At 37.0% G+C, this 15,015-nt stretch overlaps 1 protein-coding gene across 4 annotated transcripts in view; it reads right to left on the bottom strand.

Annotated features, from left to right (window-relative positions):
- Positions 1-15,015, bottom strand: part of runx1 (RUNX family transcription factor 1) — an 82,445-nt gene that overhangs the window by 24,235 nt on the left and 43,195 nt on the right. For 2 of the 4 annotated variants that reach the window (XM_044345138.1, XM_044345141.1), the window contains 3 exons: positions 6,639-6,790; positions 6,385-6,495; positions 2,836-2,992 (listed from right to left, as the gene is read on the bottom strand). In XM_044345138.1, the coding sequence (XP_044201073.1) occupies positions 2,836-2,992; positions 6,385-6,495; positions 6,639-6,790 (420 nt within the window). Of the gene's footprint in view, positions 1-2,835; positions 2,993-6,384; positions 6,496-6,638; positions 6,791-9,025; positions 9,713-15,015 lie in introns of those variants that run through there. The other 2 variants (XM_044345139.1, XM_044345140.1) reach the window with 2 other exon arrangements.

Genomic DNA, 15,015 nt, shown 5'->3' with positions numbered 1-15,015 from the left:
AACACTGACTAATGATGACTAAGTTTAAAAACTTTGAAACCCATCCCCCCACCCACCCACACACACACACACACAGACACACACACACACACGGAAAAACCACTAGTCAAACCGCTAAACCGCTCATTGGTGTCAGCAGCTAGACTCACCACTTCCCACACAGACAGTTAATGACAAGAGGTTTGAGGTGGGGAAACTCTTCCCAACACTGAGTTTATGTGGCTTGTTATCATACAATACATTAAACCCTCAAAGTGTTCTCAGTTTCTTCCAGATATCAGGGTGGAAAAGCTCTTGAAACAACACAGAATGCCCTACTACAAACAAAATTTAATAACACCCGTCATGTCACATGAGGGGCATCACTGGCAATCTATATTTTTTAAAAAAGGCACCATTAGTACAACAAAAGACCATACACTGTCCTGCTGCTCTAAATATTCGTTAGAGTGTCAAATGTGTATTAATCCACCACTGAAAATAGTCTCCAAATGTTTGAGTTTGAGTTTGAGTTTGTGTTTGAGTAACGGTTGCTAACAGCTATTTTAGGAAATTACAGAGCCTTAAAAAAAAAAAGTATGCCCCCGAGGACAAAAAATACAGCGAAAGTGCCCTCTGAGGTTCCCCCACAGTATGATAAAATGCCCTCTAAGGGGCCAACACAAAGGAGAAAACATACTAAAGTTCTGTAATGACTGTCTTAGTTACAGGTAAATCAGGATGAAATGCCCTATAGAGTGCCCCTATATGTGACAATCTGGAATGAAGTGCCATCATGGGTTACCTTTCAGTGCAAGAAAATGAGCCCTGTAAAGAACCCCCAAAAACGAGAAAACATATACCCTTTGAATGAAATGGATCTAATGTACTGCCATTGAGTTGCCGTTGTAATTGGATGAGCTGAAGGTTCTGCCCTTCTAGTTGACAAAAAAAAAGGAAAAAGTGCAATTTAAGGTTCCCCTGAGTCTAACAGCTAAGTCAGGAAATCATTAGAGCATTAGCGTATTCTTTAGTCAAAATGCATTTACAACTTTTAGCTTGGATTAACTTGCACTTGTAAAAAGGGAGATTAGCACTGGGTTACCCTACAATTACAGAATGCCAAGCAGATATAGAAAATTGAAGACAACACAAAGGGATCTGCAAAATGCAGCATGAGGCAAGGGTGGAGATGCGAGAGATAAAGGGCATATTTACATTTATGCATATATATGTTTGCATTAGCCATTAGCAATTAGATGGGATGCCCAGTAGAAGTTAAACCTGTTCCTGGACATGTTAAAAGGCAAGAGGGCTAGTGCAGTTCTAGTGCTGTCAGTGCCTTACCACACCAAGTAACTGGAAAGGCAAAACAAAATGTCAGAGCTGCCCAATCATTCAAGGATGTATGCTGATTCTATGACATGGAAGAAGACAGTATTGTCATTGAATTTAAGGTGTTCCACTCTTCCTATGCCCTCCCTACCAGCAATGTCCAAGCTATGCTTACGTGCCCTAAAGAAAATGACACAGTGACAACTGCATCAGTCAAGCAATAATTCTCCAAATTGAAGCTATAATGACCCAGCTTATAAACAGATGTGGAGAGGGACGGCTCTCAGATCATCTGCTGTCTCAATTAACCGCAATAATGTCATTAACATTAACAAACTCATGACCAAAAGAATTCTCCTTTGAGTTCACCAATCTTACTTCTGGCTTCCCTGACAAGACTAAAATAGTTAATTGTTGTTAAATGTTAATAGTTCCATCTTTTTACTACAGATGTGTTTGAGAAATAAACATTTAAAACATTACCCATTCTGTGTATTTTATTACAGAGATGTTTGCTAAATAAATGTTTAAAATGTAAATCCTTTTTAGAACAAAAGTGTTGTTTTCCTTATATTCTGAGTCACTGCATAACATGTTAATCTTAATTGGGGATGTACCCTTTTTACTAAACATGCATCGTTGTTCTCTGCTGATGGGGCCCATTGAATGTATCAGGTGCCCTTTATATTTTTTCACCCAGCCCCTCAGACAGCCTGAGTCCACCATTGGTCCCTTCCCCACATGTTGTTAATGTAAAGTGATCATTCATTCCTCTATATTGGAATATGAAAACAACATATAAGAAATAGATGCAGATAAAATGAAAACAGAGCTAATAACTACAAAGATATATGAGTCTCAAAGCATTAATCTACTTTAAAAAACCAACACGTTTCATATCTTTAAATCCTCCTCAGATGGAGAGGTGCTGGGAAAATGAACCTCATTGTACTCTGTGCTGTTAAATTTGCATGAAAACAAATTTCTACTCCTCAACTTTCTTCATTTGAATTTTACTGCACATGAGTTATTAATATGCCCATTTTTTAGCAGCAGGACTGTCGAATCTGTCAAATATTGACAGTTATTCCTATATTTCCATTCAGCTGGGGAGTACATGTCACTTTAATGTGTGTTTGTGAATGTGTGTGTGAGCGAAGCTTGTGTACACAGGACTGGTGTTTTAAATAGATAAGTTTGGACATTTGCCTGCGACTGATTTAGAGTAACTGTAGTCTAGTGTGTCCGTTAAAGAGAGAGGGGAGAGGCAGAGTGAGGTAAACGTTGAATGGGGTGTTACGAGGAAGTTGTGCTGTGAATACTGGTTTTATTCAGATGTACTTCCCCTAATTTATCCAAAACACACCTATTCAATTTTTAGCAAGATTTTACTTTCAGTATTATTTGGATTGATGCCAATATAGCCCATACAGTACTCTGCCATCTTTAAATTAGGCCACTGCAAAATCTGCACACTTATTTTCATTCTTTTTGTATTTGTGTGTTGTTGTGTGTGTGTACCTCTTCCGCTGCGGCCGACGAAGCGCAGGTCGTTGAATCTGGCCACTTGGTTCTTAATGGCCGCCGTAGCATTGCGGAGCTCTGCTGAGTAGTTCTCATCGTTTCCCGCCATCACAGTTACCAAGGTGCCATCAGGAATGTCACCCAAGGCAACCACCTAGTGACATGATGGAAGACAGGAGGAGAGAAGAGGAGTATTTGGATGTATGTCCCTTTTAAGTCTTTTAGAAACCGTGTCCTCTGTTTGATAAAATAAAATTAAATGTAAGCTGTAGGCTATACTAAAAATATTCTAATAATGACAAATAAGCTCATGTGGCAATTTCTGGTGGGCCTGGATGTTTTGGTGTCCTAGCAAAGCTTATATTATCAATTTGAACTTGAAACTGTATTGATAATGCAAAACAGAACAAGGATTAATAATTACATTAATAACATCCATGGAGTTTATCACTCTCTATTTATCACTCTCTAATTAGGATAAACATGGACTGAGTTTTGGAATTACAATGCCCACCATGCGCTGGGGGATGCAAGCAAGCATGGAAGAACAGAGAGCTGAAGTGAAACTGGAGCTTCCAGGTTCCAGAAGTAAGAAAATCTCATTCAAGATCCCATTAACATTTTTAAATAATTAAAAATCCATTCTTGGAACAGAACCTCACTCATTAGTTTGTCATGTTGGTTGCATAAGGATGGTGCATTTTTAAAAAACTAATCTAATATGGTTGTTTATTCAATATTTCTGTTTGGCAGCATTTGACAAGCAGCATTTCCAGCATTTCCAAGACCGAGACCATCGCGGGTTACACAGCTGGAAGCTGCACAGAACAAACAGTCTGATCCGTTGTTAGTCACTGAGGGGCCCTAACCTATCAGATGATAATGAAGTTTGCATAAGCTCATGCTCATGTATCTAAAGGAAGGTGGACATGAAATGCTAAGGGGTTAACAGATTTTACATCCAGGGTCAGTTTTATTGGTCTTAAATAAATATACAAAGTCACATAGAGAGACAAGCAGCTTTAGACCTCTGAGCTCTCAAATTTCTTGTAAAAGATGGAAATTTTGAAATAAAGTAAATAATTTTCCTTTTTGAAAATCTAACCTCTCCCGAAACACATGCGTAAAATGGAAATGTGTGACGCTCAGCGCACTAGAGAGCACATTCTCCTCCTTCACACCTACGCAAATACAGAGCGAGGGAGGCCGATTTCCATATTAACTCTAATCACACTCAACCATCAGTGTGCAAATGACCACCACAGATACCGTACTATGGATGGTTTCTCTTGTAACCCTGAGCTCTCCAGAAGAGTAACCACAGCTGCCCCATGAATGGGACACCTTTGAGTTAAGCTTTTGGTTAAACCTCTGATTTCCCCCTTAATCATCTCCTTAAAATCAAAGAACAGCATTTTTTTCTGGGAATACTCGCTCGTGATATTCACGTTTACAATCTAAATGGTCTTGAGTTAAAATTTCAATAAGTTGATGTCCCTATAATCAGCAAATGACAGTATTGATCTGAGCCTGCAGTGGAATGTGAATCAATGAAATTCTAGTAAAGCTGTGCTGACTTGCTGGGTTTGAAAATATGGGTCTTAGCCTGGAGATAGTTTACATTCAAGAACTGGGACAGGAGGAAAGAGCGCACTAACACACACACACACACACACACACACACACACAAACACACACACATTTGGCTCGGTCAAACAAGAGAGACTGGTAGCAATGGAGCATGAAACTAGTCCAGCAGAATAAACAAGATAAAGGAAACAATTATGAAGCTCTCAGGCCAAGGTCTGTGTGTGTGTGTGTGTGTGTGTGTGTGTGTGTGTATGCATGTGTGTGTGCATTCTTAAAACAGATGCCTGTTTATACATACATACTGTACCTGTGTGTGTACCTACAGTTAAGCTTGTGTGTCGTCATGTATGCAACTACATTTGCGTGTGTGCAATATTACGTAAAATGTGTGTGTGTGTCTCTATGTGTTTGTGTGTGTGTGCATCATAAGAATCATCCACTGTCAGTAAGAGGCAGTGACATCTGCTCATGACACTCCATAATGATGCATAATGCACCAAACTCACACACACACACAAACACAAACATACATGCATGTGCGAACACTAATGCATAAAACTCAATAAATCAATCAGTTGTTTTCAGCTCTGTGGCTAAAAGCTGCTTTTCCACAAATGCATTTTGTCTCAAAGTGCAGGAAAGCCGTCCACATCCACTTACATCGATACATGAGGGAATACACTGCAAAATATTCAAGCCATCATATCTTCTGTTCTGTACATGTAAAACACTGATGATAGATTGTTTCACTAATATACATAAAAATGAATGAAAGAAAAAAAGATTGTTTTAGAAAATACTTTGATGCATCATATTCTACCAGAAATCAGATGCTTACACACCTGCAATAGCATTAATTCCCTGATCAGACTTTTCATTGCTTTCTAGTGAAATCCATGTATCTCCAAATACGGTGAGTTTGAGAAAATTCTCCTTCTTTTTGAGTAAAACAAACCATTTAAAATCGAACTGAATAGTCTGTAAAATACATAATCACAAAGCTGAGAACATGGTTGTTTTCTTTAGCTCAAGAAAAAGAAATGAGGAGGAGAAAAGGAGATATTGTCCTGTTTTCACAGGACAGCAACATTTTTGTTGTTTAGGGAGTTTAGGGAGGGAACAGAATTGCTTAAACAGAATAATACATTACTTTCAGTTACAGCTGTGAAACGCCTCAATTAGATGTCAGTGCTGAAATTATTGGTTGATGAATAAATTAGCCAAAATTGATAAACAACCATTTTGATAATCAATATTATTAATTGATTGGTTGAGTTATTCATAAAGCAAAAACACCAATCACAAACCAATCAATCATTCTCTAGTTCCAGCTTCTTCAGTGCGAGGAATCACACTTGTTTATATCCCAGTACAGTGAATATGTTGGAGCTGTGGACTGACGGTCATTCAAGACAAATAGGCCTACAGTAATAATCAACAGAGTAACTGATAATGAAAATACTAATCGGTGTGTCCTGTCATGTATTTGATGTGTGTAAGTAAAAAGATACAGACAAACTATTTTACATCTGTTATTTGCAGTGGTGGATGAATTATTCAGATGCTAAACTTTAGTAAAAGTAGAAGTACTACAGTGTAAAAGTACTCCATTATAAGTAAAAGTACAGAAGTATTATCGTCAAAATAAACTGTGTAAATCAAAAATAAAAGTATTCATCTGTAGAATAGTTCCTTTCAACATGTTATATTGTTATATGTATATTATTGTATGTATTTATGTATGTATATTATTACTGATGTAAGCAGCGTTTTAATGTTCTAGCTGGCCAAGGCGGTGCTCATTTTTCTACCTATTTAATATATATGAATGAAACATATTTTATTTGTTAATAATGTGTTTTGTAGAATCTTAAATTGTTAAGTTACTATGGCTTTTAGATGAATGTAGCGGAGTGGAAGTATAAAGGGAATGGGAACTGTGCTTGACATACACACCTTAAAAGCAATGGGCAGAGTCTTGTTACACCTCCAGTGTGTGGGCAGCACAGAGCAGAGGAAGTTGGGACTGTCTGTCTTCACCAGCTCTCCTGGATGATCCGAGATCACCTGAAAAAAACACACACAGTCACCTTCTAACCCCAACTATGAACTGTGCTGAGTTTTAGAGTATCAACAGGGAGCTGACAGGAAGTGTTAGATATTGGATGTTATGACAATTTCAGTGAGTGTATTTTTAGAGTTGTATGTACTTCCACCATGCCGCGGTCGGCCATGCGCAGTTTGCCCATCAGAGCGGCCCCACCTCCAGCCTCCTGGGCACCCAAGGGCAGGGCCTCGGTCATCTTCCCCCCCGAGGCAAGGGTGGTGGAGGGGGGAGTGTAACGCCGGCCGGGGGCTGGGTCTGGGAGAGAACAGATGAGGTTACATTCATTATATTTCCGTTTATGCTGCTCTAAATATCTCCACACTGGAGATGTTGAAGTGGTAGAATAAACAAATACAGCCAAATATCAGACCTTTAATTACTAAAAAAATCATTTTAAGGATCTGTAAATACCGTGTGTGTGTGTGTGTGTATATATATATATATATATATATATATATATATATATATATGTATATATGATCGTTGAATAAAAATTCTTAATATTCAGCCTTTCCCGTTTAAAACGAGAGCTTGAGATCACACATATCACTAAAATTCCCTGTAACAGATAAAAACAGGATGTATAAAATACAGCACAACACATCCATAGAGATGAAACTCAAAGAAGATTAAATTACACATATACAGTGCATGATGACACACAGCTTGGTCACATCGGCCTGAATACCAGAGTGTGTAGTCATCAAACTAAAGACAACAACAACACTCCTGCAGTCATCCATCTTTTTTCAAATCTTTAAATAAATAACTGGGAGAAAAGTGGCACACTATCAACAGAGAATCCAAGTTAAATTGAGGGTGACTTCTTCCGGTTTAATTCATGTAACATACAGTACTAAAGACAACCTCATCAAGTCAGGGAAGTGAGTGAAACAGTGTAAATCTGATAAATAAGCAGGGTAAAAAGCCACACAGTCAGTCAGTCAATCTGTCTGCAGAGTCAGTGGCTCTGTTGGTTTGTCAGTTAGCCAACCCACAACTGAAGCCACATGCTGTTGGTTTCGAGTTTAGTTTACAGTTTGAAACATTCCCACTGCTACTATACTGTACAGCTGGATCCTCACTGAGATGAATGTCTACACACACCCAACCAAAAGTCCCAGGAAAAAAAGTCAAACATTTGGGGTCTCAGACATTAAAAGCAAAAGTTCCAGGTCAGATTTACACACCAGACGAGCAGAGGAAAACTAAGTCGCTGGTGAAGGCCCCCAAAGCTCTCAGGAGGAAGGATTACAAGTGTGAAACTTTTGAAATTTTTTGCTAAAATGTGGTAATTTGTTCCATGGTTGTTTTGTTAGTCGCCATATCCCTAATACCACTGCTGTTGGTCAGTACACTTTCATTCAAAGTTTGGTTTTGTCGAGGAAGCAGAGGGATTGTAGACTGTGCTTATGGCCTGGGTCAACCCTGCACCAAACGGCTGAACCATCAGACTTTTTGCTACAGCAGAACTGAGGTTAAGGACTTTATCTCTAAAGTTCAGTTTATCATAAAATGGCACTTAACATAACAGGTTACAAGTGTTTTGTGGTTCATATACAAAATGCTTTATCACCTGTAAGCATTTTAAGTCCCAAAAATCTCATGACACTGCAGAAATGTTAAAAATAATCACATTATTTTATTGATTTGATATTATGAGCATGTGGGACACTCAAAGTAGAAATTGTGATATATTTCAAAACGATTTAACTTAGTGTTTTTATTACAAATATACCAAAAAAATTCTAGACATTTCCTGTACACAGTCTGTACATTTGGTGGTCCTAACCCCAGTGACAACGTCTGCTATAAAGGCATCATAATTACATGAATCACATCATATTAGTATAGTAGGCTAATAATATATTACTATACTATTACTAAACTATCCTATATTATATTAAGGTATTATTTCATTAAGGTGCAATTATAGTGGGGTAAGCAGCACGGTATGGGGAACCATTCAACATTATATTAAAACTGAGCGCCTGGTATATTTTACGAAAAGTTGTTTTAATAATCTTTTGGAAGAAAGAAGACTCCCAAACAACACTATCAAACACACACACACACACACACACACAGAGAGAGAGAGAGAGAGAGAGAGAGAGAGAGAGAGAGAGAGAGAGAGAGAGGCATATTTTCAGTGTGACGGTGCTAACTGGAGAAAACGTTTTCTCTCTCTATCTCCGTCCCTCTCTCTCTCTCTCTGTCTGTCTCTCTCTCTCTTTTTTTTTCCAAAAACCGATGAGGCAAAACTAAAATCGACCTGATCAGATGACTCACAAATGTTGACTGGAATGGACATGAAATCAAATGCATAATATCAAAGATGAGGGACACTGGGATGAATTATGAATTAGTTTTCTTCACTGTTTTACACAGCGTACTGATTGAGGTGATGCTGTCAACAACAGCGACTCATACTTTTATAGAAGCGTCAAAGAAAATCTTGAAATTGCACTTTCATAAAGAAATGACCTGTACCGTATTTTGCGTCCCAAAGAAACACCATTTGTGCGCCACAGTGCGTCCACAGATTATCAATTTCCCTGATCTTCAGTATAAATCTCCCGATTTCCTCTTGTTTGCAGCACACGAGGTAGATTCTTTTCTGATGATTTGTCGATGACTTTTCACGTTCGTCAACTTCTTATTTGTCCGTAAAAAATGTGTCCGGTTGCGGTGCGTTATCCCGTCCTCACGCGCCGGATTTAGCCGTTGTGTGTAAAAGACCGTGCGCAGATGCAACAAAACGATGTCCAAAACAGATTTCCAACACTTAAGCGAGTTTTTCTCGTGCTCTCCATACGGAATAACAGTCAGTTTGAGACTTGTGGTGAATTTTGGAACGTCTTCAAAGCTCCTTGTCTTCTCGCAGCTCTAACACATGGTGGGTATCAAAAGTGGAAGGAAACGGACAAAACAGGAAGAGAATCTGCACAAATTTTACTTTAAATCTTGTTTCATCTTAACTGTAACAGCCTTTACCGAATGAACCGCGCTCTCTCTCCACCCCGCAGCTGTCTGTCTCCCTGCCCTTAAATCAGTGGTCATCCCGGTTTACAGCGCCAGGCTTTTACCGGCAGAGCTCTGGATTTGCATTTCATCTGGCCATCTCAGCCAATGGAGAGGTTCGCCGCTGGCTGTCGCTGGAAGGCGATTGACCAATCAGCGCTAGGTCCGTCCGAGAGAAGGCGGGGTTTAGAGGAAAAAGCGAGGGGGAGGCACACAGAGCTGCACTTCCTCCTACTTTGAAGAACTGGCAAAAACTGGCTGCATCTCTTTGAATTCACACTATGTGATCAAATACAACATTATGATATACAATGTAGGATCATGTGTCATGTCTATGTCTAGAAGAGTGAGCCAAATTCGCAGACAAGTGTATTAAAAACAGTTACTTCAAATCAAATAAAGTCGATTTGACTTTTTCACAAATTATATCAAAACAGCATTTACAAATCTCCCAAATTTTAATAACACATGCAAGAAATTTTCCTTTCTGCATCTATCTCTTTCCTTCTTATGTTTGTCCAAATAGACATTTTCTAAAGTGCAGCAGTACCCTGCATTTTCTGAAAAAAAACCTAATGTTTGACAGTCCGCACTCCCTGATATCCACTGAGAAATATTACACATTGGTATTAGCATTGTGACTTGTTATAACAACGATAAAGCCAAACCTGGCTGTCAGTACCGGATATAGACGATAGGGGGCAGTAGGTGATCTAAGTCATGAGACAATCTTCCTATGTTGCCTCCTACGTTGCCTCCTGAAAACCTGATGAATGAACAGCAAAGCCAGAGAATATACACAAGCACTGCACTCAGACTCCATTTAAAAAGTGGGATTTTTATGGTGTTGTTTATGAGTAACAGTAAAAATATAACTTTAAACATTGCTTGAATTATTTGGAGCCACTTGCCAATTTAAATATGATTTTCTAACAGCAGTTTGCTTCAATAAAATCTGATGTTGGATCACAGACAATGATGAGTTCACAGTAGGAGACCACATTTATATTACTTGTATTATATTATATTATATTATATTATATTATATTATATTATATTATATTATATTATATTATATTATATTATATTATATTATATTTGGTTTCTCTCTGAATTTATATTACTGCTGCAGAAACTGGCTGTTGAAGTTTTTCTTTTTTTTAAGGAGTCTTAATGTGTTAGTCTCGTCATGTTATTGTTTAGAATTGGTCTTATTTATTTTTAAGGTTGTAGACACTTCTTATATTGTTTTACGATGCCGGCTTTTCTGTCTTATTCTGATTTGTAGTATATTTTGTAATCTATGTGTTATTATTGTCTGTAACTCACTGTTATTGCTGCTCACTTCGGCCAGGATTTAAAAAATATATTTTTTTTATCTTAATTCGGCTTTCCTAGTTAAATAAAGATTACATAAAATTTTTACTAACGTAGATGTTTTTTTCAGCATCACATTGATTCAAATGATGATTGTGATTTAATAGAGCAATATTCTACATCTTATATATTTATAACTGATTAATTCGTCATACTTTTCCTTTAATTTTCAGCTTGTTCTCATTCATGCAGAGATGTTGCTTGGGTCCAGACATTTGAATTCGCTTGAAGCAGAGATAAGATTTGCTATGAAAAAACACCGATGAGAGAATTTCATCATTATATGATTATGTGAAGAAATGATAAGTAAGCAGCTGTGTACTGTACCATCACAGTTGTTTGATGGAGCTTTCAGCTCTCCATCATATGTTTTGGTGAAAGCAAAAATGGACTGATTGATTGAAATGGCTTCCAAATGGTTCAAATTAATTGAAAGAAGATGCTACTTATGAAAAATTGAATATGTCAAAAGCAAAAAATAGATATTTTAAAGTGTTTTGTTTTATTTTCACCGTGTCAACACTGGTATTATTTACAGCATATCAAAATGTTGCTATATATGAATATGCTACTATATCTGTTACAATATGACACTTTCTTACACAAGCCAACATTAAAATTGACTTTAAAAAATACAGTATCTACTTTATAGCTTTGAATAGAAAATGCTGAAATTTGAATTAGCCTAGTACTGAAATATTTAACTTTGAAAACCATCTATGTGAATTTCTTTGGTTTGAAATCCTCTCTTTGAAATTTCCAAAAGAGAGTTTTACAGCTTTGAAGTTTTACAATTTTTTTGGTTCACAAATTCAAATTGAAAAGTTTACAGGTTGACTGACAAAACATAACCTGACTGAACAAACTGATTTTACTCAGAATAAACAGCTTATCCCTCATGAAAAGTTCAAATTTTTCATCTTGAATTTCACCGCATTTGAACAACCTTTTTAAATTTGAAAATGACCAGCTGAGTTTTAGGAACTTGAATACAGTTGACTCAACAATCTCAACTTTATGTTCTCACCTTTTCTGGAGGTGTTTGAGCACATCAAATATCTTCATCAGCACATGTGGTTTGTCCATTTGTCATTTGCTGAATACTGGACACTTGAATTTTCTCTGAGAATTTGTGAATCCAAAAAATCAAAAGAGTAAAGGATGAAGAATCTTAAACTTCAAATCAAGTTATTTTAATTACACTGCTTAAAATGACCTCCTGTACATTTCAAAGAGGGCAATTCAAACCACATAAATTCAGACAAACGGTTTTCAAAGTAAAATATTTCAAGGCCATACATTCAGTCATAAGTATTAAGTAGTAATTTCACTTTTTGGTGTTCAGTTATTTACTTCCATACAACATCTTCATGAGTCTGGTATTTAGAGTTATCTGTCAGTTTTGGAGCTAAAGTATGTCAGATAGAGAAACTTAACCAAAATGTACGATACTAATTTTAAATTTAAGAAGGGTATTTTTTTTAATCAAAGCTGGTTAAATAAAGAAGATGACTGAGTTAGTAGTCTTTTATTAAAAAATATATATATAAAAACTTGTGTTAATCCTCTTTCAACATTAAAGGTAGTTTACAGTCCTATTTCAGCGAGGCCTTTTTGGGAGTCAGTCAGTTTGATTTGAGCTAAATCAACATGCTGTCTGCCTCAAAGTGGCTGTGGGAGGAGTTTTAAGAAAATGCCAGTCTTCCTCTGCATCCATCCTTCAGTAGCCAAAGGGGCAATGATAAAAAATGTAAATGCCTCCTCTCTTGTTTTGTCCCAAGATGGACGTGACGTGATTTGCCCTTGGAAATATCTATTTTTCACTCCCTCGTTATCAGTCTACTTGTTTTTTTTTTTTCTTTACTCGTTATCTGCAGATAATGATGTGTGGATGTTGAGGTACATTTTCAGATTTTTGTATAGAAATCACATAATCACTGATTGCTAATTTACATAGAGAGCCTGATACAAGATAAACGATACTAATTAATACCTTCCTTACACCCCCCCACTGGGATTCAGAACAATTTTCCTTCAAGAACATATTTAACTGCCAGCTAAGCACAATTTCATGAAGTTAGTGTCATTAAATCTGACACTTGACATTTATTCCTCATATTACCACACTTAAAAACTATATATCTGTGAAATTCTTAGGCCATATGCAAAATATACGGACAGATTTTATAGAAACAAAGTGGGTTTTGATGCTTATACCAATTCATATTCTCATGTATCATATGCGTATATCCTGTTGGTTATATGTGGCACTGGTCTGAAAATGATGCTTTAAGATACCTCAGCTTGCTGCAAAATGTCTGGAATTTTAATATTTAGTTCAAAATGTAAAATAATTGATTTTATAACCAAATGCAATGCATAAATTCCCTAAAATAAAAAGGACTAGATCTTAGCAGTTTTGACAAAAACAGCCCTGCTATACAGTCCTTTGCAATCTTTATGACTTGAAGATAGAAGTTAAATATTTCTATGAGGAAATACTTCATCAAATGAAAATACTGCATAGATGTATGAAGAGGCATGTAAAACTGAGGAGAGAGAGAGAAAGAACGAGAGAGAGGGAGAGGAGTTGGATTTCACTCAGCCAGCTTTTCCCACTGACTGGCTGTAACATGAGCCTCTCAGTGTACTTTGATCCATTATCAATACACAGTCACAATCACCTTTCAAAGCTATTGATACCAGCTTGATATTATCAGCTACAGTAAAAAAAACCTCCATCCTCCATCAGTGGATCAGTCAAATAAATACCAAATATTCCTCAATGTAAAATATATAGAATTCCCATAGAATAAAAACAATATGTGGATGTGCTGTTATGATTTCACTGATGAATTGTGTTTTGCATAAATATGTTTTTCTAATTGTTGCACTGACATTGTTCCCCGCCATAACAGGAACACAGTAATTGAAAACAATGAAGATCTACTTGCAGCTTCAGTCCAGCTAATATTAGTATCGGCCATCTAAAGTGCACATCCAACGGGAGCACATCGTTTGGGTTTTCAATTATGTCATTTGTCATGTATAAAAATATTGCCCCCCAAAAAAGTTTCATATAGGAAATCAAAATAAAAAGCCAATATGATCAGTGCTTTTTTTTTTATAACTAGCTCCTTGGGACACCTATTAGATTTAATTTGTAACATTTCAACCTGTCAACCTAGTTTTCAGGATGTATTTTCTCAGAACTGCATTTAGGTTATTTAACATTATGAGGAAGAGGACAGCAAATTACACACAACTACAAAAATGTCAAAGATAACACAATTACTGTCCAAGTCCAAGTCCAAGACTTATTTCCATTTACACCTTCATGTACCAACAAATCTACACAGTAAATGCTTTATCCTCCATACTATCATCCTCCATTAAATCACTCAACCACCAAGAAATTGCATTCTGAAAAAATACTTAAAATTATCATGAGAATGTAAAGCTCACAACCCATAATTACCATTGTCTGAGCATTCTCCACTTGAGTCACCTTTAAGTCAATGCCTGAGTGCTATGAAGTGCTAATTCTTTGAGAACTTTTTACGTATCCCTCAAACTGCTGCAAAACATCCTGGAACCCCTGAAAAGATCCCTTGGAACACCGCAAAGACATGTCAAACATCTATACGCCACTGCAATTACATGACAGATCCATAGAACCCTCTCACGAACGCAGTGGAATCTGAGCGCACCTCTGAAACATCTCTAAGAACTACTTGAACAACAAGTAGAACTCTCTAAAGAACTATTGGATCCCATCCGGGACCTCTGAAGCCTCTCAAAGAACTAAAGCCAAACCACCAAAGAAAACTTGATATCCAATAATCTGAATTTGAGAAGTATAATGGAACAGTACAGAGATGACATCTGACCAGCAAGTCATTACTTCAGTTTCCCATTGAGCAAGGCACTGCAACCCCAGCTACATCAGTAGAAGTGCTCAGAGTTTGTACTGAGAAGCCAGTGTTCATGTCAATAGAAGTGTCAGTAGAATATTAAACTATGTGACATGCCTCTTGGAACAACATAATCACAGAAATTAACATTTAGGTAATATTTCTCCA

This window comes from Thunnus albacares, chromosome 24 (assembly GCF_914725855.1).
Source record: "Thunnus albacares chromosome 24, fThuAlb1.1, whole genome shotgun sequence".
Classification (NCBI taxonomy): domain Eukaryota; kingdom Metazoa; phylum Chordata; class Actinopteri; order Scombriformes; family Scombridae; genus Thunnus; species Thunnus albacares.
Note: the sequence above shows the minus strand (reverse complement) of the source record. Positions and strands in the feature narration are given on the sequence as shown.